This window comes from Rhopilema esculentum, chromosome 11 (genome assembly GCF_057945365.1).
Source record: "Rhopilema esculentum isolate cy_ngs chromosome 11, ASM5794536v1, whole genome shotgun sequence".
In the NCBI taxonomy this organism is placed as follows: Eukaryota; Metazoa; Cnidaria; class Scyphozoa; order Rhizostomeae; family Rhizostomatidae; genus Rhopilema; species Rhopilema esculentum.
The window spans coordinates 10,476,744-10,504,273 of NC_142825.1; the positions used below are offsets into that span (position 1 = coordinate 10,476,744).

The window sequence follows — 27,530 nt, forward strand, 5'->3', positions numbered from 1 at the left end:
GCTCAAACTATGTCATTGTAGATATTTAAAGCCAAATGGTGAAATTTTTTTGGAAACACAGTCTTGTTTTTAGAGATGTTAAGAATTTCTCACATTGAATTTTAACCATTCATAAAAACATGTCATGGATGCAGTACAATTCCTACAAAAAATGAAAAGAGATTTTAATCTATTTCTAGATGACCAGGACATATACCTATAAATTCCCTGTAAAAATGGCATTAATAGGCAAGGTAGGTGGTTGCAAACAAACAGCACTTTTTGCAACGTTATAAATGATGTGGCTGGCACAAAAGCGAGTCTCGTGTAGAATTGGACTGTAGTGGTATTAAGAAAACGTCACACGTGGATAAACACATCAACTGTTTTTAGTCATCACCGCCCTATGTCTCGAGTGAACAGTGATTATAGTCAGAACAGGAAAATATTTTGCAAAGGAGAAAGCAATGGTTGTTGTTACAGCCATGTGAGGAGACACCCTTCTCAGCAGATGTCAGAATAACTGAACACAAAGAAACGGCAAAGTAACGCTTGTTGTTAAAAAGCATTTTTTCCTGTAACATGAACAACTTTGAAATTGATAGTGAATTACCTATAAACATAAAATCTGTTCTTGTGAAAACAGTGTTTAACAAATATAGTAAAAGGGTAACAAGAATCAGAAGAACTGCGGTTGCCAACAGGCATTGGGCTAGCATGAGCTATAGCCCCCCTCCCCCCACTTTTTTGCAATGATAGGTTAGGAAACTTTTTGGAAAGTTTATTTTAATGCAACTTTGGCTAGTTTACTCCTATGTAGTAGCAGTTCTTCTTGACTGGAAACCCTTTTTGTTCATTTTGCTCAGGCACCGCGGAGCAGGGGGCTGGGAGGGGGCTTTAGCCCCCCACTTTTTGCAAAAGATGCCAAATATTAAGAATTGATACCAACCAATAAAGCCCCTTTTTATTCAGTTTTAGCCCCTTCACTTTTTTAGATCCCCCACTTTTCTCAATGCTCCGCGGTGCCTCTTTCTAGGTGATTTATCTTGTCTAATTCTATGATGTATTTCCTATTTTGGTTAGCTTGGTGTTTTATTATCTCCAGCTTTTTTGATACATTTTTATAGTTACTGATATTATCTCTGAACCAGATAGTTTAAAAAATTGAAATTTAAAAATCAGGAGAAATAAGCGAGTATTTTCTAAAAGGTGCGTTTTCCCGCATTCTAGAGAGCGTGATTAAAAAAAAATTTTGGTCACGCCAACCATGATGGCAGCCTTTGTTGAAGCCCCTGAACAATTTTAACAGTATGGTTCCCACTTAATGATACTATCGGGCCTTGGTAGAGTTGTACCCGGGGTGTAGTTCTCTACGGGGCACCAAAAAAGATTGGTGAAAACTTTGAGTACCACGCCACAGGTCTAGATTTCTATTTTTAAGGCCAATATTATCCGACCTAGTTTCCCTGTATGTAGATGGTGAACGCCTGCACCCAGTTTCCTAAGGTGCTATCGCTTAAACAAAAAAACCATGCCACGACGTTCCGAAGGAAAGCGTTTACAGAGAGGAATCAAGCAGCGGGACCAAAGCCCAAGTAAAAGGTGAGAGTATTCATTCTTATTTGTTGAGTTCAAGCTGTAAAAGACAACTTTGAAAATACAAAAAGTTTCTGGACTACGTTGAGTTCTATACATTTCAATTTGAAATTTTAGAAAATTATAAAGTACATCTTGGTTTTGTTTGTGCTTATGGGAAGCACGTCCCATTTATTATTAATAGGGAACAGATATGCTGGTGCTCGAGAAAGAACAAAATAATAAAGGACAGCATTTAAGATTTCTAAGTCTACTAAGAAAGGAGAAGACAAACATACCACCGTTTCTTGTGATCCTTGCTCTTGTTCGGGACCATCTTCGACCACTATAGTCTCAACCTGCTCAGGCTGAGGTTTGGGTCTCATCGATGGCGGAATGCAGCACCAACATAAATGCTTAAAATAATCGATAGCCGTCTTTGTCCAGTTGCTTGATTCTGTTGATACAACTTTCGCTTCTCGGGTACCTTAAATGTATATAAACTTCCGTCAAAACAGGCATTTAAAATGTTATGGATCTACTCTCCAAGAAGTGATGCAAATGCAAATTACATATAGCTGTGTAGGCTGTGAAATATCTCTTTCATTTACAAAATATATAAAATAAAAACGCAAAGCAAGCACGATACATTTGCTTCCGACATCTGCCGTTTCCTTAATTTCAGTAAAAATGCGTGTAAAAAGAGCATTTAGAAAACACGACAGCAATCATAAGAAAGCATGACGACTTTCATTAGCGACACGAGCGTGATGACCATCAGACTCGTGAATCAAATTCTATTAAAACAGGGAACAGAAAATAAGACTCACCAATAAAATTAAGTCATAACTATCATATTTTATTTGTGAACATAGTCAATCAACCTCTACATGGTTTCTCTTAACCTCTATATGGCGCTGTTTGAACATGCCCAGACATCTGAGTTTTCTATCGTTTACAGCCTAGTTTTGTATCTTGTTTTTAAAGCTTGAACTTTAGTATTACACGAAGTTATCAACACTGAGCCTTTTTAATAAACATGGACATTTATCGGGTCACCAAGAATTTTGTCAAGGCAGTTTAAAGATGAGAAGGTTATTGTTTTTCAAGGAATAGAATTAAAAGTTGCGGCAAACGTAGGCTCTAAATATAACTAGCAATAAAATCATATCATGAAAAAAGCAAAAAGACCTTTTTATTAGTAACAAAAGATTTTCTGCTTCTCAGCTTTCGTTTCTGTCGTTTAGAAGTTTGTATAACTTAAATTGAAAGCGATCAATAAATACTAAAGTGGCTTAGGCCTTCTGGCAATAAAAAAGTGGCCAGTCTATAAGCGTGACAATTATCTGGAGCTTATCGATTGGCCAATAGTTGATTGACAGGTCCTTCAAGTCATTTTTGTAACTTTCGAATGCCTTTAAGTCAATAAAATGAATTTTACCCCAAGATCTGTCAGTCAGATTGGCCACTGAGTATATCGTGAGCAGCAAATATCCAGAAGGCAAGCAAAGCAGATACCATATGCCATGGACCAGTGCCATAAATTCGAAGCCATGGAGAAGGGAGGTCAGGAAAAAGAAAGCAATCATTGCAAACAGATACCAAGTGGTCGGAGACAACAATAAAAGTTCTTTTGTAGGTGGTTTCTCAGTGGTCGTATTTGAAATTGCTTGTCCAACTCGAGTGTAATTGTCAACATCTTTGACAGTCTAAAAAGCAAGGAGTTATTCATATTGTTTACGGATAAATAAAATCAAATTTCTGCGTTGGTAGAATAAGATATGAAAGCAATTCTTGGAAAGGAAACACACCGATGCACGGTATCTCGACGCAGCATACAGAGCTCCCCCTGAGTTGCTAAATAAACACACATTCAAATGCGTGACCTTGAAATCATCAATGAATCAGTATGTTTAAGGTTTAATTGGTCATTAATGCTTTCTTTAATGTTGGGATGTGACAATATTTCAATATTTCTAATAATGGTTGTCAGCAGGGTGGTAAGTTATAAACTGCATTGAATTTTAGTGATTGCTATTACCGCTAAGAAAGTAAATTTGAAGTGAAACTAGCAAAACGACCCTTGAATGATTACCAATTCCTTATTAAAGTTATCGCTGGTAATTATTGTATTCTGAATTTCTGAAACTCTGAATTTCATTATTAGGCATGGATTGCTGTCTACAGTCCAGTTGGCATTGAGCATTCGTTAAGATTTTAGCTGCTTTTAGATACAGCAATACAAAGACAACCTATCTTGATAACGAACTTCATACCTTTAAAATAATGCCAACTAAGGCAATGGACATGATAACAGCGAAAAAAAATGTGAGCAGCTTCGCAAACTTCAGTTGTGTTTCCTGTTTCGTCTTTAGACAGATAATGATGTAGACAGCAACAATAAGAAACAGCGTTACAAACACACCGGTGTAATCCAGGGATGTGTAGGAATACGTTAGGCCACCTCCAACGATCAGAATGACAGTTGCCGGCCTAAAATATTGTAGGAGATAGTAAGTTAGAGTCTGAAAAAAGCATTGGTCTTTCTTCGTTCCCAACAAAAAGAAGTCATGTTTCCTCGCTTCAATTCAACGTTACTTTAAATCTTCTTAAAATGTCACACATAACAAAACAAATGTTATATTCAAGACTGCTTACCACACCCCCACATACTTTCCTGCCTCAATTAAGTGGATTATACCTACGTTATCGGACGGTGCTGAGATTCTCAAGACCTAATCGCGTCCAAAAAGACGCCAGTAAAGGTAAAGTGAAGAGTGTGGCACCTGCATTCACTTGTTGTTGAGACGACCCAGCACCTGAGACGACCCAGCACCTGAGACGACCCAGCACCTGAGACGACCCAGCACCTGAGACGAACCACCAAAGTCCGTTGGCATCATATTCATATGCGCAGTTAAAATTAATGACGTTATGTTTCATATTACATATTTTGTGGTAAGAACATTCATTAGTCTTAAGTAGAAATAAGTCAGTCTGAAATCCAAAGACGAAGAAGTTAAGAGAAAAGAGTGTCATAATGAAACTTTATGTAACTTAATATATAATAGTTTTGATTAATGCTGTGAAGCGCTTTGAGATTTAATTTTTGTCTGTAAGTCTTTGCCATAATGTGCATGCGTATCAGATGTACGTTCTCATTGGCCAAGACAAATGAATAAAATAAAAGCCCTAAAATTAAAATCTAGACTCGTCTGCCCAACAAAGACGATGCCATTTCCTTGAAACTTTGTCTGCACAAACAGATGAAAAATTAAAGCAGAATCTTTTTAGTTTAGATTTAACTGATTACAGGATTGTAGAGGACAATTTCTCTGTTCTCTGTCTCATTCTTCGCCACCAGCAATACAAGAGTTACACTGTGTATAATGGAAAATAGCTAACGTTCCCTGAACCTGAAAACAAAGCACTTGAATAGCTACAACTATATGAACTCATGTGCAGTTTGCTCCGATTGCACACACAAGATTTTCGTTTGTAACTACTTTATAATTAAGATTGGTCCTGCAGTCTATGATTCAGTGCTTCCAACACAGAAGGGGAAGTTTCATGGAGGGGAAGGAGCTTGGTAAGTCAATGCATTTTTAGGGCATATATTTGCCAGTTTCAAATACCACCTTGGTTTAAGGAAACTTTCGTATCTTTGAAGATATATTCGAAAAAAGTAAACATTTTACAACATACTTGAAGCTCTTTCGTCTGAGACTCCTCAGATTATAAAACGTCAGAATCAGGGTCGAAAAGATCCAGATGGAAAATATATACCCAGTTGTGGATCGAAATAGGCCAATCAGAGTTCGTATATTCTTTAAAATTACTGCTTTGCATGATACTAAGGTCTTAAAAACCTCCGTACCGTTCCGTACATTGTCTAAAAATTCTAAAAACTATTTGTAAACCCACTAACATGGTTTTTGATATCCATTAGAGCGATGTCCATTAGATGATAACCATTAGAGTGAGCATTGGAGCACCAAAAAAATGGCCAGATGACTGGACCAAATCACTGCTGATTACCTTACCGAAAAAAGGTGACACAAGGGAATGAAAAAATAACCGTACCATCTCCTTGATTTCACACGCGAGCAAAATTCTTCTTTATATAATAGCAGCACGTTTGGAAAACCACCTCAATCGTGAACTCCCACCAACACAGGCAGGTTTCAGAAAAAGTCGTGGTACACGTGACCAAATCGCCAACATGCGCTGGATTATCGAAAAGGCCATCGAAAAGAACCGACGTATTTTCATGGTCTTCATTGACTACAGTAAGGCCTTCGATTGCGTGGATCACAACATGCTCTGGAACATTTTAGAGAAGATGGGATTTCCATTACATATCATACATCTTATCAAGAATTTATATTCATCACAAGGTGCAGCTGTTAAAACCGACGACGGCATCACGGACTTTTTCAACCTAGGTAAAGGCGTACGTCAAGGTTGTATTCTTTCACCGCTGCTTTTCAACATCTACGGCGAATACATTATGAGACAGGTCGCACAAGGAGAGGACTGTGGTTTCGCTGTTGGCGGTAACCGAATACACGAACTGAGATACGCAGACGATACCACACTTTTAGAAACTGCTATCGGCCTCATGCAAAGACTAGTGGACAAGATCAAGGATGAAAGCGAAAAAGTGGGACTATATCTCAACAAAGACAAGACCAAGCTGATGGCGATCGGTGACCAGACACAAGACACCGTGACTGTGGATGGCACAGAAGTCGAACGAGTTCAAGACTTCAACTTTCTTGGATCGTACATAACAGCAGAGGGAGAGTCCAGGAAAGAAATCGACCGCAGAATCGGAATTGGTCGCTCGGCTGTTGGAAAGCTGCAGGCAATATGGCGTGATAGCAGCATAACACGCAACACGAAACTCCGAATATTGCGATCACTCGTGTTCTCAATCACCACCTACGGCTGCGAAACATGGACATTACGACAACGCGAAAGGAACAGGATCGATGCTTTCGAAATGTGGGCTTACAGACGCTTGTTTGGAATATCATGGAGCGACCGTGTTACAAACATTGAGGTATTGGAGAGAGAGGGGCACTCGAAAACCCTGCTGAGAAATATTCAAAAAGCACAACTACGGTACTTCGGCCACATAGCACGCCGAGACTCTTCCTCTCTGGAAAAAACCGTAATGTTGGGTTTTGTTGAGGGCCAAAGAAGTAGAGGTAGACCGAAACACCGATGGACAGATAACATCAAGGCCCTGGTTGGTGCATCTCTCCGGGAATGTATCGAACAGGCGCAAGACAGAAGATTGTGGTGTGGTATCATTCAGAGGTGCACAAGCAGCCCGCCGGCGGCTGAATGAACAATGATGATGAATGAGAGCGATGTCAAACTGGCAACTGATAGAAAGGTATGTAGATACTCACCCAATAACAGTAGATACCATAAGAACAATCTGGTACAGGATAAACAAGAAATTTATCTCATCATTGTTTTCCCTGACTTTCAATTGTTGGTTGATAAGCAATGCCTGGTTGGCAATAGTAGAAGGTCCCCATCTCCGGCGTTGCTTGAAAAACTCTTCAAAGTTATCTGGGCAGTAGGTACTGTTTTCTGCTGCCGCGCAGTACTCAAGGCGCCACCCGGCTTCTACCATCAATGTGCAAAGCCAACGATCTTCACCTGAATAGAATGTATAAAATTTCATGCTAATAGGTCCTGTGTTTATCTTGTTGAAAGTCATATCTTAAAGCCTAGCTAGGATACTAAAAAATCGTTCATTGCTTATGTCACTGCCAATGAAAATCTAACACGTTTAAAAAGCTTTCTGAAATCCTGAGCCATGTTAATGATTTTTAAACTATGGTAGGCTTTGCTCATGTTACTGATTGACTTGAAACTTAAAAACCTGGGCACATACTGTTCACAACATTCTGTCCAAGTTCTGAGATTGGCCGAGCTAATGTTGAATCAAGGATTAGCGTAGAATAGACAGAAACTGAAGGCAGGCCTTGACAAAACTCACGAAAGAAGAAGTGGGACATTCATGTCATATTTGATATAGGAATGGAGGAGAGTCGGTTTTACCACTGGGAGTTTATAGAGGGGCGAGGGGGCAGTTGCCCCCTGGAGTAAAAAAGCCGGCAAAATTAACATTCGGCAATATCTGGTATTTGCCATTTTGTCATTTTCAAAAAAATTTCAAACATTAATACTTAAATCATTTGGGGCCTTGTTTCCAACAGCATTACTTCCCACATAAAGTAGAGTAGAATCGATATGGAAGATAGGTCAAATACAGGGGCGGATCCAGACAAAAATTTGACATTCTCAAAACCAATTATGACCGACCGACCACGCCCATTTCCCGGAAACGCCTAAGAAATTGCTTTTTGTCTTTTATGGATGCAATGATTAAAATTATTCTAATTTTAAGAGGAGAAATAGAAACAAACAATAAAAAGTGGCAGACACCCAGAGAGGATAAAGGGAGGCAGTTGTCCCCCAACATTTTGGGAAGACAGAGGTCTTCTATTCTAAAAAGAATGGACAAATGTGATGATGCATAGCTTCTTTGATGATGGGCGACTTCTAGTCGAGGGCGACTTCTATCCACTATTTTTCATCAAAACTGCGGCCTCTATTTGAGGACAGCTTTTACTCGAGTGCACCTTCCATTTTAAAATATGGTAAATTAAAATGACACGCTGGAAGTAATTCTTATTAGTTGCTGCAATTTCTTAACTAAGTGAGGGTTTAGGTTGAAAAAGGAGTAATAATAGCTACTAAAACATATCAAAGCCACCTGAATACATGTACTATGCACAAAGAATGACTTTTATGAGCTTTTCTACTTTCCAAAGAACGGCGAGGGTTGACATATTGAAACGAAAATTCATGAAAACCCGACCATGTGACCGAGCGGTCGCAGGTAATTTTTTCATGAACAGAGTTCTGCAGCAAATTTTTTAAAGAATACCTTTTTGCAATTAGCACTTTTGTTTCTTTCATGTTCATTAAAAGTAAAAACATAAAGACAAAAGCATCCTATCTCATGTTGATGCCTTGTAAAGGTTCAAATTGTTTTCTTTCCTAAGTGCCCTAGAGAATGTTTTTGGAAGTTTTAAGTTCTTCATCTGGTTTGAATTTTTTTACAAATTCTTGCGATGTAAATGCGCCCAAGGCTTATACTGTATATTGCATGTCACAGTGATTAAACTAATTTCTCTTACATGACTTTCTCAGTTGTTTTCTTTAAGGGGTTCTGAGCTATAAGTTTATCAAATAGTCTGTTCAAAATGCCAATGGATACAACGGCATCATACAAAGATCCATTTTGGGCTCAATGTTGTTTACTTTAATGCCTGTCCCCATCACCCAAAGATAACAGCTACCCAAATTTGATCTGCATTTGTACTGTTCTACCTGCATTCTAGCAAACTTTAATATCCTGACTGAGAATCTTCTCATCAGTTAGGAGGTTAATATCATAACTAAATTAAGAATAATTTTAAGTCATCAAAACAGAAAATGATATGAAATGGTAGTAAACTTGCTTAAATAAATGTACCTTGAAACTTTCATTTACATTAAACTGTTGACACATCATTAAGGTTTTTGAAACCAGACCCTTTCTTCGTTTAACTTTCGAAATTTATGCATGATTTTTGTCTGGTCATAGGAAGGAACAATTTTTTCATGCACTGCCACCAAGTATATGTGATACGATCACGCTTAGCAAAATTTAGTGTAGTGGCATTATTCATGTGAAACACGTACCCATATCCTTAGTAAGAAAATCCATTGCACTATCGATTCCAGTTGAGTACAAAGGCAGCACATCGCGTAAAGCTGTTGCGCGGTAAACACTAAAGCACCCAGGTGAACACAATACAGAGCCAAAAACATGGTTTGCAACCTAAAAGAAACAAGATAATTTTTAAGCATTCAGTTGGCACTTAAAAGTGAGGGGGTCACTGGGAGAGGGGACATGAAATTCGACATTACCGCACTTCCAGAAATTTTTTGCCATATTCCTGCGAGCAGGAGCGCCAAAAGTTTGGCTTTCTTAAATTTAAGCTGAAAATTTTATCTTGATTCTCTTTGGGTCCCCCTTGTCTCAGGAAGTGGCTTAAACGGCCCTTTTGCTGTCACCTTTTTAGCAGGGCTGCAGAAAAGCATAAAGAAAAAAAGTTGACGCAGTTTCGTCGTTTTTGTTACGATGATAATTTTATCGAATTGTTTGAAACCACTTTCATTTGTGCGTGAAAAATATTAAAGAAAGCAAAGCGTCAAATTTTTGAAGAGGAAGTAGCTGGTTCTGGCAAAGTTGCATAATAAGATCGGATCGGATTGGATCTGATCGGAACTGGTCGGGCAGGATAAGTTTGAATGGGATCGGCTCTGCGTACATTTCATTTGATCAATATTAAAAGTTGGTATTTTACAATAGTAATTAAAAGCATACTGATTCAAACCAGCTTTTTACAAAAAAATACAATATACTTTGTATGATTTTTATTCAAAAATACAATATAGCTTTTTTCTAAAGAAATTAGCGGCATAATTTGCAGGTACATTTATCGCCAGCCCAGCCTTTGAACTTTTTTTGAAAGCCGCAAATGTTGGTTCATTTTTAAGACTTTTAAGACTCATCTAGGGTATTCAAAAGTAGACTCCCTCTAAATAACAGTTATACTTGCCCATACCCCTGTGTTTTTATTAGTGGCAGTTTGCAGAGATTTTGTATCCTTAGGTTATCAGTTACATGCTTCTTCTCATGAAATTCCCATATAATCTATGGGTTAGGATGATTCATGGACTTGAAGATTTCTGTCATCAATTTCTGCAAGCTTCTACAATGCCTGCCAAAAGTCTTGGAACACTGACATCAATTTCCAAGGTCAAAATCAATCATCCCCCTCTCCCCCACGGAACAATGTTGGTTTACTATCAAACGGGTTATGATTTTAGGAAGCACTTTCTTTTGCGATTTTATGATATTTCTCTAAATTATCAACATTTTTTGAGGGGGAAGGGGGCGAAAGTAGGAATTTCTTTTTCATGAAAGAAATGAAAGATATCAAATGCAGCGTCAATTGGTGGGTGTTCCAAGTACTTTTGGCAGGCATTGCAGCATGTATACAAAAACTGCCACTTCGAATGAGTAACGTTTCAAAGGAACACTCGTAATCTTTCAGAGGATCCGACGAGCACGTTTGTGTGTGGTCAATCTCTTTGTATACACCTTTGTTGCAGAATAGCCAGATCAAAGGGCAATAATTGAAGTTCGACAAGATAACCACGTTGTGAATTGCTAATGCCTGCTCTCTAGATATATATGTATTCAGCCTAGAGAAGGCACTGATTTTTTGTATACGTTTGAGCATAACGTTTTAACGTGATTGCTAAATTTTAATTTGCTGTCAATTTCAATCCCTAGCAATTTAACATGATCTGTTGCAGACAATTTGGTCTCATTCATGCTAAGTCGTAGGCCTCTCTGCCTTTTCAGGCCAAGGAACATTAGCTGGAATTTTTTTGGGTTTGCAACCATGCCATTATTTGAAAAAAAACCATTCTGGCAATCTACTTAGATCACTTTCCAAATTGGTAACAATTTCATGTAAATCTAGCCCACATGAGTATATGGTGTTATCATCTGCGAAATTACAGATCTCTGAGTCTAATGTCATGAGACATAGATAATTGATGAATATGTTAAAGAGCGAAGGACCTAGGAAGGACCACTGTGGTACTCCACTTATTATTCTTACATGAGACCCCGTGTACGCAAACAATTTGCAACGATCAATTTTGCAACAGGGTCAATTTGGATTCGACTCAAATGAGGTACAGAGGTGTTCGTTGTAAAGTGGTGTCCGTTGTATAGAGGTGTCCGTTGTATAGAGGTGTCCGTTGTATAGAGGTGCCCGTTGTATAGAGGTGTCCCTTGTATAGAGGTATCCGTTGTATAGAGTTATCCGTTGTATAGAGGTGTCCGTTGTATAGAGGTGTCCGTTGTATAGAGTTATCTGTTGTATAGAGGTGTCTGTTGTATAGAGGTGTCCGTTGTATAGAGGTGTCCGTTGTATAGAGGTGTCCGTTGTATAGAGGTGTCCGTTGTATATAGGTGCCCGTTGTATAGAGGTTTCCCTTGTATATAGGTGTCTGTTGTATAGAGGTGTCCCTTGTATAGAGGTGTCCCTTGTATAGAGGTATCCGTTGTATAGAGTTATCCGTTGTATAGAGGTGTCCGTTGTATAGAGGTGTCCGTTGTATAGAGTTATCTGTTGTATAGAGGTGTCTGTTGTATAGTGGTGTCCGTTGTATAGAGGTGTCCGTTGTATAGAGGTTTCCCTTGTATATAGGTGCCCGTTGTATAGAGGTTTCCCTTGTATAGAGGTGTCTGTTGTATAGAGGTGTTCAATGTATAGAGGTGTCCGTTGTATAGAGGTGTCTGTTGATGAAGGTTCTACAGTATTGTGAATAAGATCAGTTCTAATGCGAAAACAAACTGGTATAAATTGGATTTCTGTTTACACGAGACGAGACTATGCAGATTCGAACACATTTGGGTCTGTTATCTGTACTCATTTGCTTCTGTTTGTACTCAGGTTGACCCAAAGGCACCTGTCTAGCGTAAGCACACGCAGTATATGAGATCGGGTCGAAATGCATCTTAAAATGTTTGAATCTGGTCTCCATAAACCTTTCAAATTTTACATTCAAATTCATAAGATCCAAAACTCTTCAAATTCGACCTACCTTCAGAAACCAATGTCCAACAGCATAGTCGAATATCTGGTACCATACTAGAGGTCCAGCCCCCATGGGCCGAGTACGGCCGCAAACAGCCCCCACACGCGGATTGCGGATCATCAAATCCATCAAAGCAGATACGTCATCAGGGCTGAACTTCACATCGGCATCCGTCGTTAGGATGTAAGTCAAGTCATCTAGTCCTTTGGGAAAAACAGCTTATTTCAAGTATAAAAAAGAAAAAAATAAGAAAAATCACACAATATTTATTATACAATATCATTTATGTTGGGACTAATCATCTTTGATTTTGTAAACACATGACAACACCGTAGCAAATGCGACTATCTCAGCTCATTGTTATCAAACTAGCTAATTTCATCTTTATGATATTGACAAACAGGCAATTTAGAAAAAGCAACCTTATCCAACACATTGACACATAACAATGACAAAGATACATCCTGGACTTGTCTAAACAGACATTTTGTGACAGTATCTTGTGACATTACGCATTTTGATAACAGCTGATCAGAAAGCAAAACTTACTGTCCCTTTTTGGTCTTTTGAAATCCAAGACATAGGACATGTACATGACTTGACTCCATCGCTTTTTGTTCTTCACCTAAAAAGAAAGGCATTTTTTTAGGGTTTTTCACAGTTTGCAATGACGAGATTATGCTACATACACTATTACGCGGCTAAAAGGCGCATCCGCTTATAAACGGAAATAATGATTTGTCATTTTTCAGGATACGATCCAGCTGTTTATCATTAAAGTTCTTCGTCATCATGTCAGTTTAAACTCAAAGGAAAATTCAAAGAAACTGATAAAGCAAGGAAAGTAATCTAGCAAGCATGTAAACGTTGTGAAAGAAAAAATTGATAGCCACATCGCTGTTGCTTGATTTTTCATCTTTCTCGCAAAAACCGCAAGATTAAGATCCACGTATAAGCGCACTGCACCTATATCCGGGAGTAGGCGCATGGGCCTTTAAATGAGGTGCGACTATAAGCGGGGTAATGGGGTTCACGATATATTCCCCACGCTGGGCACCAGTCCAACGATGGAGAATTTTGAGCCATTAAATCTTTGGCTGTTATTTCAAATCTATATTAATAATTTGGTTGTAAAGTGATGACGTCACACAATTTTTCTAAAGCTCGGATAAACATCATATAACTTGAAAAGAGGACCACAGGGATATGCGAAAATCAAACTAAATCTTGTGAGTTGGTTGATATCTGTCCAGGGAGAGACCTCAGCTTATACTGTCGTTTTGAAATTACTGATTTTGTTTTGATAGCTCAAGGAATTACAGACAATTTGGTTTAGTTCATAAGTTTCAGACTTGAAGACCAAATTACAATTGATTTATAGGAAAAGAGAATGCGCTCATCTGGCTGTATCTTATCCAGTGGTTGGTAGATTGAGCTGTTTTTTGCACCCAGAACTATTTAATTATGTCTTTTTTTAAATTATATGCACAAAAGTCTAAAAATATTCATGACGTCAAAATTGTACATCACATCATATTGAAAACACATTAAATTGCAGTTACACTGAATTTCCGAAATAAAAAAGAAAGAATTGGACCTGTCAAAAACTGAAAAACTACGCTAGTGGGAAATTGTTAACTCCCTAATATTTTACCAGTCTTCCAAATATTACATTTACTCTTATCATCACCCCCGTTTTAAAAGCACGTTAGAGTAAACCCGAATTTAGATTGTAAAATTGAAAACGCACCGTTAGCGGTTAGACATATAAAGAACTTCAGAAATATGGATTTGAGAGAAAAGCCTGTTTACTGACATGTTAATAAATTTTATTCTATTACGTTTTATCATCTCAAACATAATTTTTTAATTCTTTAGCACTAGACGGATTCTCAATATAAATACCATTAAATATAAATATCAAAAATAAATAGTACACAAAAGTAAACTAGAATCGTTAATGATTGCACATTTGCGGATTCAAAAAAGGCCGCTGCTCTCAAATGATTTCACCTTCTTACGACGCTCAGAACTTTTCCAGAATGAAACTATCCACGGCCTTCTGAACGATCTTTTGATGAATGAAGGCAAGCCTGAAGCCTTTCTCATATATTTCTCTAGAAAATTCAACATTTTGAACCTGATTTTTTTTTAAATTGTTGGAGCCAGAAGAATTGTTAGTCTAGCACTTGAAAGGTCAGATGTGTATTACAGTAATCCACGCTTGGAACCCTTCTATTTAGCGCACACGACGTCCACCAACTCTCATAATGTTCATTTAACTCTCATATTTATTTTTTATTAGTTTGTCCCCTTAACGAAACTGCTAGGAATTCTATGTTATCTATGATTTATTCAAAATTTTCCAGAATTTCATCCCTTGATCTTTATGATAAGTTTATTTGGTTGTTGAGTCAAGAAGATACGGATTGTCTGATATCAATAGCTAATTTTATATCAGTGGCTTTTGAATCACAAGAATTACTTGGGAAGTCCTTTATGTGCATATCTACGTACGTTCACTTTTTAGCTTATAATCATTTTTACATTTGCTTATCTTTGTATTAGCTGTTTGCTGAACTCTGAGATTTATTGTTAATTTGTTAATTAATCCCACCTAATTTTTTGAAACTGAAATGTTTTCTTACCGAAAATTTCAAACGCTAGAAAATCTCGTTTTCCACCGATGAAATTTCAAAACAACTAACAAAATTTTTCCTGAACTTTTTTTGAGTACTACCATACATTTGAGTACTACGATAGATGTCACAATCGATCAGAATTTCTAATCCCTTCATTGCGTTTGGCGATCGAAAACATGGCGACGAACTGTAAACGCTTCCAATTAATTTTCCTCCTTGGGTTAGGAAAATGAAATAAAGGTATGTATCCTGCCGCTGTGTACAAAGAATACTGGTACTCTTTAGATGCTGTTGTAAACAGTTATGAATACGTTAAAATAGATAAATTATCTTCGTGCACAAACATTCGTTTATTTGTGAGAAGGAAGAACCGCAGGATAGGCTGTCCGCCGGATTCTGTGAATCTTGCAATGAGATTTTAAAATGAAAGATATACAGGAACAAAGCAATACGACGACGAGAATCCAATGTCACGAAATAAAATTTTCAAAATAAATTAAATTTAAAGAGTATACTCGAAATTGTTGCCAAGAATTTCGATGGATTATTTTTCGATGGAAAAAAATTTCAGCCATATTTTTGAAATTTCGGTGTAAATTTCGCTGAGTAAAGAAATGAAATACTTTCGGCAAGTTTTTTCTACCTTCAATATTAAAGACTCATTGCTAACAATGAGCCATTGCGCTACGCAAGCATCCCATAATGCATTTTCAGACAGTCTGAAATCAATTATGGTTAATCCGTAGAAGTTTACTGCCATTGTTTGGATTGCCACCCTCGCAATGGCTTATTGTTAGCAATGAGTCTTTAATATATTACGTTGCACAATAAACCTAGCTGCCAACAAAAGGCGTTTATCATTTTTGACAGTAGGAGAATAAACCTACCCCCGGCTAAGATTTCAAAAGAGAAACAAAGCAACCATCGCAAAATTGTCTCATTATTATTGTCTAAATGCATAGTCTAAAGAGGTAATAGTAAGGTATCTTTCAGATGGCAATAAAACCTTCAAATTATTTATGTTGAGATATCGTAATGCAACAACTTCACATGGCTTCAATCGCATGTATCTTTTTATCATGCTAACAAAATCAAATTGTTCATTGTATACGACGCCAAGATCGTTGCAACGAAGATTAGGACTTGATGTTTTCAGTTCAGACAAGATTTAAAATCGGAATCGCACGACGAACAGGACATGTCACCACATAGTAACACGACAGTTGCGGTTCTTATTCAAGTTAACTGGTATTACAGTTGCAGGTTTTGGATAGCCTTCGGACTTATTGGTCTTCTCCTAAATATTTTTGAAGCAGTTGCCATATTTCGCAGCAAAAAACATAAGGGGGTGTTTGGCCTAACCCTTGCTAGCCTCTGCGTTGCCGATGTTCTTGGCAGTTTTTGCTTTTTATTGGCAGGATCACTTAGGTTGCACGAGTACGCTGGTTCATTTACGATTACAATCAACAAAAACTCGCCATTCGCCGCAAGTTGGAAAGCAGGCCATGCAGCTTTGTTTTTCTCCGTTGGCATCTCCTTTGCACATATTGTTTTTATTGCAGTGCAAAGGTTTTTCGCCGTATTTCTACCCTTTCGCTTCAAGACATTTTTCACATATAAAATAAACGCCGTTGTCCTGTCGATTACATGGTTTCTTTTTCTCCTCAGCGGAGTTATTGGCTATTTCTACTCGCAAGGTTTATTACAAGCGACTAACTACTTAATTTTGGCAATGGGTGTTGTTCTAGTTATAACATACAGCGCCCTGTGTTACAGGACACGAAGGGACTTTGTGAGGCGAAAAACATTAGCTCCTGGCTCTAAATCTCAGACACAAACGAGGAAGACTACTATCGGGAAGACCGTTTCAGTTTCGCTAACAATTACATTGGCGTTCTTATGCTGCACATATCTACATCCGATTTATTACCTGTTTGTCTTAGATGTTAAGGATCTGACATTTTATCACTTGGTGAACAGTCAAATCAGTGCCAATCCGATGTTGGATGCAGTGATATATTTCTGCTTCTACTACGACTGCAAACGAGAAGTGAACGACCTTGAAAACAATATTGCAAGTACACCAGCATTTCAACAAAAATTCAATCGTACAGAGGAAATACTGCTGCAAAAAGTCACTCTTAAAGATAAGGTTGTGACAAAACCTGTACCTTCAATGACAATTTGAAGTTAAAATATACGCGAGGCTGTCACTCTTACGTGGCTTATAAACGTTCAACCCTCCCCCGCTTCTTGGTTTTTCAAAATTTTCCCAACCCCTCTCCTGCTCAGGTAAGGGCCCCTCATTTAAAATTTTTGGGTATTATTCCAGACATTCCCAACCCCCGGTTTAGTCAAACCCCCGCTTATCAAGCTTCTCTTAAGATTCCAACCCCCCCCCCCCCCCGATTTCCCGCATCCCGTCTATTGGACATCTAAGAATATCAAAATTTTGAAAAACAGTAAGGTTTTTTCTCAAATCATTTATTAAGAAAATCCTTTTGCTCTCTTTCCATTTGTAACATCACTGCTATAAAAACCCAATTTATAGCAAAGTTCAGTTTATTTCTTGAAAGGTAATGTGTCCATATAAAAGGACTGCGTATACCCAACTTTTCAAGCCATCCATCAAAATAACGGCTTGCGATTGGTCAGTATTCTTGCGATGCAAAACTGCTCACATGAAAAGCTAGCCTCGCAGCAGGGTAGATAAACAGAACGACTGTAATGGCTGGGGCGATCACATGAAAAATCACATGTTTTTGAAAACCCCCGCAGAGTTGCTTGCTTTAGCTGGACACATTACCTTTCTTTAAAGTAGCTGTACCCATAAGTCCTAGGGCATCCGAAGACCTGCTGTGATGTTGCTAACGAATATGTTATTGTACATATTTTATCATAAAATGAAAAAGATTTGAATCCTGGATTCTATAACGAAATAAAAGAAAGGGAAGGCACTACACGGATATTCAACTAAGGTGTCTAGAGAAAGGGCAACAGGAGTTAATCTTCCTTAGAAATGCCCCCATTTTTTATTATTTTTTGACGAATTGGCTGCAGTGTTTATTTAAAGAAACATTTAACAGAGAAGGCGTTTATAAAAAGATAAAAATGTACATGTTTTTAAAAATAACTTTTTTAACGACGGGGAAGTTGGTTTAGCATGAACTGATGAAAATTTCTTTAGGTCTCGAGAAATTCAAAAAAACGTTCGTTACTTGCCTTTTAACCAGTGATCAACAAACGCTTTTAACAGAACAACTAACCAACGCAGGTTCTTTATATTTGACAAATAGGCCTCCCCTCAAAAAGTACATAAGCCCCTGCTCGTATAATTCGCCCCCTCGCGAATAAGCCGTCCTTTTGATTAAGCCTCCTTTCTAGTATAAAGTTTGCCTTATTTGAATTATTACCGTAAGTAAAGCAAATGTTATTTATAGATAAAAAGCACTTTATCTGCTACAAATTATAGAATTATAATGTACTTTTATTGAGTATAAAAATATAGCGTAAAGTTAAATTGCTGTTTACGTTTTCGTGTTTGATACTTTGTTGAGTAAAGCTAGTAAGCAATCGTTTACCTGTTTAATGGATCGTTTAAAGATCCAATGTCTCATTATTAATGAGCAAGCTTATTCTGCAGTCCTTGAAATATCTTTATTTTAGAAAGAAAATTGTGTACGATAATTGTTGAAAAATTAGCATTTAATTACTAGTTCGATGCAATAAAAAATCTGTCTCTCACTTTGTCTCAGTCTTTTGATAGATCTATCATGACACACAAAATAGTTCATAAACAACAGTGCCCTAAGAGCCTCTGGAACAAATAAAATCAGAGGATTGAAATTTCTAGTTATAACACAAGAAACAATAGAAATCTTGACATCCCAAAATTTAAGCTTGAGAATACAAAAAAGGATTCCACTTCTCTGGGCTTAAAGCTTGGAACGAAATACCCATAGAACTAAGGGAGATCCCCTCGCTCTATCAATTCCAACGAAAATTAAAAGCTCATTTGAAGAGCTCAAGAAACCTGAATTAAAACACGAATCAAATTCAATTCACACATATTATTAAATAATTTTGTCTTCCATTATTAGTTTTCCTTTAGCTTATCATAACTTGTATTTAGGTTTGTGATGGGATATCATTTTGAAATAAAAATTTAATAAATGATAAATAAAAAAGTCTCGATCTGACGAACCGCCAAAAATTCACCTCTCCGGAGGGTGCAGGACAGCATGACAATTTGTATATGACCAACAAAATTTACAAACCGCGCTTGCAAAAAATCTCATTTAAGCAAAAAAAGAATTTTTTTACGAGGGCAGAAAGAAGCAACAGAAAAATGTTGATTGGCACTCTGATTGGGACAGGAGAAAATATATGATCCGCAGCTCTCAGCGAGATCTCCCTTTCGCGTGTGTCTCATCTGACCGAACAGTCCCAAAATCAAGTTTGAAGTTGCTTTCAAATTCTCTGCATATATAAGCTCATGCTTCTTTACAAGATTAAGATAATCGTTGCCGAGACTCGATACTATATTGTTTGTATAATTTCAGGCTCGCGTGTTCTCGATGTTGTTCTTATTTCAACATCGAGAACAGGATAGCGATTAGCTGGCAGAATAGCGATTAGCTGAAAACATCTGCCCTGTTTTCCCAACATAAGAGGAAATTTTCAAAGATATAATAAATTTTCCTTCCCTTTATCTAATAAAATTTCATCGAGCCCTAAGTTTGATATCAAGTGTAACTGCTTCAAGTGTAACCAGTTGTCGGTGCAATTATGCTATCACAATTCATGCTAGTATAGGATTATGATAAATTACATATTTCAAAATTTCTAAAAGTTCTTTTAAACTAACTTTAAGAACTAAAAAAACCCTGTTTACATTTCAAATCATTCTCCGTGGAAAGGAACTGGAGACCCTACCACGTACTCACTTCAAGACCATCACAACATGAAGGTGCATCAAAGTAGAAACCCTAACAGCGCGAGTAGAGGTGTGCCTTGTGGCATAGCAGCTTCGATATCCCCAATTTTTTTCATCCACTCCGTTAACCCCACAAAACTGTTTACCAGATTGAAACAAAGAGGCTCACGTTCTTGAACCAAATAAATCTTAATTTATCAAATGGGATTTGCTGCTCAACAATCATAAATCCCAAAAGGCTTCCAAGATTGAGACCCCTTGTACAAGTCATTAGTTCCAAAATGGTTATAAGAGAAATCGCCATTTTCGGTTATGTCATGGAGCAGATAGAATTCCCTTTTGTTAACAGACATTCCATAAAATAATGTCCTTAGATGCAGCTCAATGCCCACTCAAAATGGATGGAAATTGAAATTATTTATAAAACACTCCATTATTATATCTGTCCCTTGATTTCATTAAACAATTGGAGCAGCTTTATTTAACAAAAGAAAAGAGTTAATTATATATGGAAAGGATTGCAAGATTTGGTGCCAGTCCATAAGCTCTTTGATGTCCTATCTTTGCAAATGCTATTCTTTTCTCCTGCATCGTTAGAAAGCCTCTATGACTGATTTCCAACCCAATAACAGAGATCATAAAATCGAAATAATATGCGTCCTAGATGAAAACCCAATGTACATGTGAGAAATTGCCTTGATGTGGTACCAGTTCTGATCAAAATGAATCCAGCAGTGAGGTGTTTACACGATACCCATTGAAGCGGAATTGGTTTGCGTTGCACGGGTCCGGGACGAATACTTTGAAGTAGTCCGGGAAGAATACTATGAAGCATACGCCTATGTTTCATTTCAATGTTTCCTTTCGAATTTGTCCGGGCTTCAGTTCGCCCAGACCTTGGTTTGTCACCTGGCTCAAATATCAGCCTTGATTCATAATGTCTCCATTACAGATCGGACATAAAAACGTCGTCCTGAGACAAAACTTGTGGTTTCCAGTAGTTGTTCGTCCAGTTAACAGATATAGAGTTCTAAAGTGATGTCGTAACAAAAATATATTTTTAGAATTTTTGAATTCGGATCCCAAAAGAGCATCGTGAAATTCCTCTAACTTATCGAAACAAGTCAAATGTGTTTCGAATTGGCTACGATATGGCCACATGTGCATTGCCTCTATATCATTGTGTAATTTCGTCTCTGTTCATAACTTTATTAAAAGAGCCAAAATAATAGTGATTCGTAAGCAAACTTCAAATCTTTCATTGGCCATATTTCACCTGATTTTGGACATATTAGACTGATCTTACATAATTGGGAGTATTTCATGGTGTTCTTCTAATCTGTGCTTAAAATCCTAAAAATAGATTTTTTGTGACGTCACACTTAAGAACTTTATTTGTTTGTTTTAAAAACTCGCAGCCGTACTTTTATCTTATTGCTGTTGAAAGCTCTATAATTTCACTTTTGTGAAGTTGAGCTTAGTAGATGATTAATCTTTATTTTTTGATAACCTTTCTCGGCTGAGGGAGTGCATAATGATAATATTGATACTGACTAAATGTAAATTTTAAAAAAGATCCCTTCACATTACTTTAAGGTTATTTCTGCAAATGACTTGTTATGGAATAAGAACGCTCCAAGAAGTCAATATAATACTTCATATGGTCGCCAGGCTATAAGTTTGGTCTTTGCTTGGTCTATAACGCCTTCCCCGCACAATTTCAGTATGATTTCAAAACTATTGCTCTGGCGTTCTCCGCGCAGAAAAAATATATTACAGTATGGTGGCTATGCGTATTGATAACAAATCAATCAACTTAGTTATGAGTATGGCTTGCTTTAGGTTAAAGTTACAAACTATTGCTAAACAAAACTCTAAAACATTTCATATATCATTCTTCGTTCTTTAACATATTTCATGATTAATGAAAAAATAAAAATTCCTCAATATTTCTGATATAAAAAGATTACAGCTAAATTACAAACTAATCAGCTAAATACGAAATCTTCGGTCTTGCTTTTCGGACCTAGTATTAAAAGTCTTCCTGAAAAGTGACGAAAGCACAGTATGACAAGGAAAATTGGTCAATATTTTAGGCTAGAACAGTTCTCGTGGTCTTCATCTGCAATCTCGTTTAGTTTCCAACAAGTTGTCGAACAGACGTCGAGGAATCATTCAATTTTGCTTTATCATTTTTCACAGTGAGGAAAGGGGACACTCTGTTCGAAAGGTGTATGTTTTCCTTTATTGAGACATTCTTTGAACGTGGGCGGGCTCCTGTTTTCTGTACATTTCTTATGCAACGGTCATAGAAAACGAAATAAACCGCGGAGTCCAGGAACGGGTTCATGCTTATCATAGAATTAACGGTGTGATAGAAACCTAATGTCGATATGTCCACTACAAACAAATAGAAAATCGCATGTGGCAATGTGCAGACGAGGAAAGCCATGGTCACACCAACTGATACACTGAGAACTTTCTGGGTTTGATCGTTTGTCTTATTCGGTTTGGATTTGGAAAGCCTGTGGCGGGACCGCGATTTCAAAAATGTTTTTAACACGATTGCTGTATAGCAGAGAATCATAATAAAACACACCACCAATGTAAGCACATAAGATATATACCAAATCGCCTCAAAGTAGAAAAATCCAACGACTCCAGCAGCGAAAAGAGCAAACCAAACAAGGCCCAAAATTGTCACACAATGTCTATAAAGGAAACGGGTCTTGAACTTGATAGGTAGGAACACAGCAAAAAACCTTTGGATAGCCACGATTATAACGTGCACAAATGAAGTTCCAACGGAAAAAAATAAGCATGCATGGCCAGCTTTCCATATACCAGCGAGGCTCGTGTTGGGCAAAATGGATATTATCAAAGCTCCATCGTACTCCAAGATTCGTGTTAGACCAACGATCGCGAATGACAGGCTGCCAAGAACATCAGCAATGCATAAACTTAGCAGCGTCACACCAAAAACCTTTTTTTGCTTGCGTTGGTAAATGATTGAAATCAACTCTAGGATGTTTGTAACTAGTCCAACAAGACCAAAAGAAAGCCAGAACCTGGCACTGTAGTACCAATTCACTTTCGAGAGGTACGCTTGACTAGGGCTCTGCGTTACATTGGGTAACAGCGTAGTTGTGTTGAATGTAGACATTTGAGTGCTTCCTTCACTTACACCATAAACCATGTTATGTATAAACAAACCTTGGTGACGCGCTAAAATGACGCAGCATCACGCATTCATTTCAAATACCGATCTTAGAACCTTTTTGTTTAGACCTTGTTTAACCTCTTTGTCTTGTGATCAGTCATTAGTGCTTCAATTTTCCTCTCGTTCAAACAACTTATGAATGCACGGGGGCTTTAACAAATTTGAAGTTTTTCAATGCATTCCATTTTGAAAAAAAAACAAAGGAAGCCAACTACCGTATTTCCTCGTCGATCGTCGTAGATTAAACCTCGGAGATTAAACGTCCCGGGGCTATTATAAATTTCAGCCATATTGTGGGGCGCTTATTCGAGTGGGGCGCCCACAGGAGTTTCGAGAAATCGACAGAAAACGAACTTTTCTAAAAATAAAATCTACACTTATCTTTAAAGTAGACAGAGACATATCTAATTAAAATACCCATACCTTTACCCTTGTAGGGCACATTCCCATGGAATTGTCATTCCTGCTCAAATTTTTCTTGAACAACGTAGAGACAAACGTGATCAAAGCATCTGTACTGGGTCCAGAAAAAGAGCAAAATTGTTTGGTTTTGCCTTGCCTTTATCGACCATCGAAAGTTGTTGTTGTTTTGTACATTGTTTTGTTCAGGGAATCTATTTTGAACTTTTGCTTATCAGAGGCGCGGGGCGCTTTTTCGAGGAATGCTTATTTAAAACTTTGGCTTCTTCAGGGGGCGCCTATCCGAGGGGCAATTATTTGAAGGAGCGCTTAATCGAGGAAATACGGTATACTATCGAAATTTAAAAAAGGCAAGCAGGACTGGTTTTCCCAGAGATTTAGGGTTTCTCTCCCGGTTTAGGGTTCTCTCTCTCACCCTAAATTTTCCACTTAACTTATTACATCTCTGGTAAAACCAATCTTCTTCATCTATTTCTTCGTCGGTATTTTTATCATCATAAACCTCCACCAGGTTGGTCTGGAAGTTCAACATTGTAAACAGCACTGTTTACAATGTGCTGTTTAAACTCTTACTTTGTCAATATTTGTTGGGATAGGCGTCGCGTTTACACTGAACCCTATCTTTCTGCACGACGAGCAGTTATCCGAACAAAGTTAGATCACCTCAGAAAGTGGGTTTATTAGTTCGGATAGCTATCTAGCGAAGTGCCAACAGGTTATCCGGATAACTTTTATCCACATTCAATTCGAGGTTAAATTTCTATTCTACAAAGAGGCTGAATGAATAAAGAGGCGTGAAAGTGGCGCCAACTCGTACCTACCTCAGAAAGTCAATCATTTTTATTTATCCATGGCAATTAATTTTTTGCAAGGAAATCAACGAGCTAAGCAATATATTATCAGCATTCTGATTTGATCACAGGATTATTTGCCCTGGCTTCGTGAGCAAACTTTTGCCTTGAGACGATTTCTTTCTGATTTTCCAAAACTGCTTTCACTTTGGTGCTTTTCAACTCATACGAAAAAGCCAGTATTGTTCCCATTAATAAGAAATCATCTGAACAAATGATAAGAATTATAGACCAATCGCTCATCCTACCAATTTTTGGTTAACTTCTAGAGAAACTGGTATTCTGGAGCTTATATCTGAAACAGCATAATCTCCTTTTTCAAAGAAAATTAGGGTTTAGACCAGGCAATTCAACAATCAATAAGTTGCTTGCTATATCTCATGAAATATACAGCGCCTTTGACTGTAATCCTTCCCTAGACGTGAGATCTGTTTATCTTGATAGATCCAAAGCGTTTTAGGGTGTCTGTTTCAGGCTTGATTATTTATTTGAATTAATGAAAATATTATTAATATAATTATCAGTTTTCTCAGCGGTCTACAGCAAAGAATAGTTATCAATGATAAATGCTCTTATTCAAAAAAATACAGATGCTGAAGTGCCTCAAGGATCCATCCTTGGTATCCTGCTTTTCTTGGGTCCGTTTTTACTAATGACCTTCCGGAAGGTTTGAAGACAAAGTTTCGTATTCTTGCAGATGATACATAACTGTTCTCTGTTTTCACCGATCTTCACTCTACTCCGAACGACCTTAATCACGATTTTCATTTGATAAAAAATTGAAGATTCTAAAGGAAGATGACTTCTTATTATGACGTTAACAATCATCCTCCAATTCAGTTTTAGAATTCACCATTAACTAATGTTGATGCACATAAGCATCTCGGTCTAATCCTGTACAGATGATTATCGTTCTCAACACATTGAAAGGATGATCTTACAAAAGCAAACAGAGCTATTGGGATGATCAAGTACTTTTCAGAGTACCTGCCTCGTCCCCCCTTAGATAAAAATTACAAGTCACATGTCTGACCTCATCTTGAATACTGCGATGTTATTTATCATCTACTACTTTCTTATAATTCATATGCTCTTACCGATAACTACATTTTTCTAAAATGTTCAGTTTTGAACCCAGCACAGCCATTAATGGCTCTTGCTACTTTGCCAGTGGCCACTGCTCCACTACCTCACTACGCTTCTACGCCACAACGCTTCTACGCCACAACGCTTCTACGCTACTACTTCACAACACTACTACTTCACAACAATACTACGCCACAACGCTTCTACGCCACAACGCTTCTACGATACAATGCTTCTACACCACAACGCTTCTACGCTACAACGCTTCTACGCCACAACGCTTCTACGACACAACGCTTCTACACCACAACGCTTCTACGCTACAACGCTTCTACGCCACAACGCTTCTACGCCACAACGCTTCTACGCCACAACGCTACTACGCTACAACGCTACTACTTCACAACAATACTACGCCACAACGCTTCTACGCCACAACGCTACTACTTCACAACAATACTACGCCACAACGCTTCTACGCCACAATGCTATTACGCCACTACCCCAAAACGCCACTACGACTGGAGTATTGCAAATGTAGATGTAGAAATGACAAGAGTGAAAGGCGTAGAAATAATACCTTTTCGTTGTCTTTTAAATGAAGAACAAACGGCATGCCGCTAGACAGCCTCCATCTCAGTTGCATCCCATAAGGAGTCTCGTACTTGTTTCCAACATTTTTAATTTCAACACCAAGTGTCTTTGGGAATAACGAGATCAGTTGTAGAGCATACGTCTTTATCGCCTGAAAAAATTCAGTACTCTATCAATGTCGATGAACTATTAATCTCTTACAAGGTTGATACAGTTGATAGAAGAGGAGGAGAAATAAACAGTAAAAGAGTGATGACATCACCAAAATATATTTTTAGAATTTCTGGATCATGTAGCTACATCCAGAGCATTGCAACGGTCAACCAGAGCATTGCGACGTTCTTCGTGAAAACCTAATTTAGTTCTTCAAGAACCAAGAGCCCAATCCCAGATAAAAGGAAACCTTATTTTTTTGTCTTGAAATCCAATCGGAGAAAATCAATGAGTTTCTCTCGTTCTAACGATTGGTTTTCTTGAAAATGGCTTTGAGAAAAGCAAATATTTCACAACGAACTACTTAAAGCTTTTTCGTCTGACTCTCCAAGGAGTATGAAACGTCAGAATATAAGGGTTCGAACGAACACGATTGAAAATATATACCCAGTTCCAAAAGTAATAACTTCAAAACTACCAATTTGGTGACAAAGACAGCATTACTAAAACCTAGCGACATAAGTAACTTAATCAGCAATCAGGTAACAAGAGAAAAACTAAGTTTGTTAGGTTTAAGAGTTTAAAATTTAAAATTTGGTATAAATTTAAAAAGAGATAAAATTTGCAAAAATAGACGGGTAAAACGTTAAAATTAATTAGTTCTCTTAACTTGAAAATAGCTCACCGAAATTCTCTAGTATTTTGTTTTACTAGATCAGTAGTACGTTTCAGTGGTATGTGAATCATGATGCAGTGCATTTCAAGGGTAAAGGAACCCTCCGGCTTTGCATACTTAAAAGTACAGAAATAAGGTTAATAGTCCAGTGGCTGGAGGAGGAGCATTACCCCCTAGAAGAAGACTTTACGAGACCTCCTTTTTCTAGGGTAGTTTTTGTTGTAGATTTCTAAAGGGTGAACAAGGAACTATCCCCTTTTATTGACAATGTTTTTCCATGCATAAAAAATAGCTTATTTTATCCCTGTTACCTTTTCATTATATCGTTATCATCAGACGGATAAGCCTCTCAGCCACGTCAAAGCAGGCATCCACTATTTATACTTAAAATATACATTTGAGATATCATATATTTATATTTTAGAAACGTTGGGTTCTTTCTTCTAATTGTTAATTCTAATTTCATGTTATTCCAAGTTTTAAAATATTACTTATAACTTGACTTAATTCACAGTTTTTACAGATCAAAAATTATTTTTTTATGAAAGGGTCCCTTGAATCTTATGCACAAGCGCAGCCCTACGTAACAGAATCAAATATGAAATAGGTACATATATAATATAAATATACCTTTGATAAGTTA

At 37.5% G+C, this 27,530-nt stretch overlaps 1 protein-coding gene across 3 annotated transcripts in view; it reads right to left on the reverse strand.

Annotated features, from left to right (window-relative positions):
- Positions 1-27,530, reverse strand: part of LOC135693972 (uncharacterized) — a 47,763-nt gene that overhangs the window by 6,673 nt on the left and 13,560 nt on the right. For all 3 annotated transcript variants that reach the window (XM_065212583.2, XM_065212584.2, XM_065212582.2), the window contains exons 6-13: positions 26,045-26,209; positions 12,859-12,934; positions 12,316-12,512; positions 9,328-9,466; positions 6,975-7,230; positions 3,831-4,047; positions 2,996-3,263; positions 1,854-2,041 (exon numbers count right to left, since the gene is read on the reverse strand). In XM_065212583.2, coding sequence (XP_065068655.2) covers positions 1,854-2,041; positions 2,996-3,263; positions 3,831-4,047; positions 6,975-7,230; positions 9,328-9,466; positions 12,316-12,512; positions 12,859-12,934; positions 26,045-26,209 — 1,506 coding nt within the window. The remainder of the gene's footprint in view (positions 1-1,853; positions 2,042-2,995; positions 3,264-3,830; positions 4,048-6,974; positions 7,231-9,327; positions 9,467-12,315; positions 12,513-12,858; positions 12,935-26,044; positions 26,210-27,530) is intronic.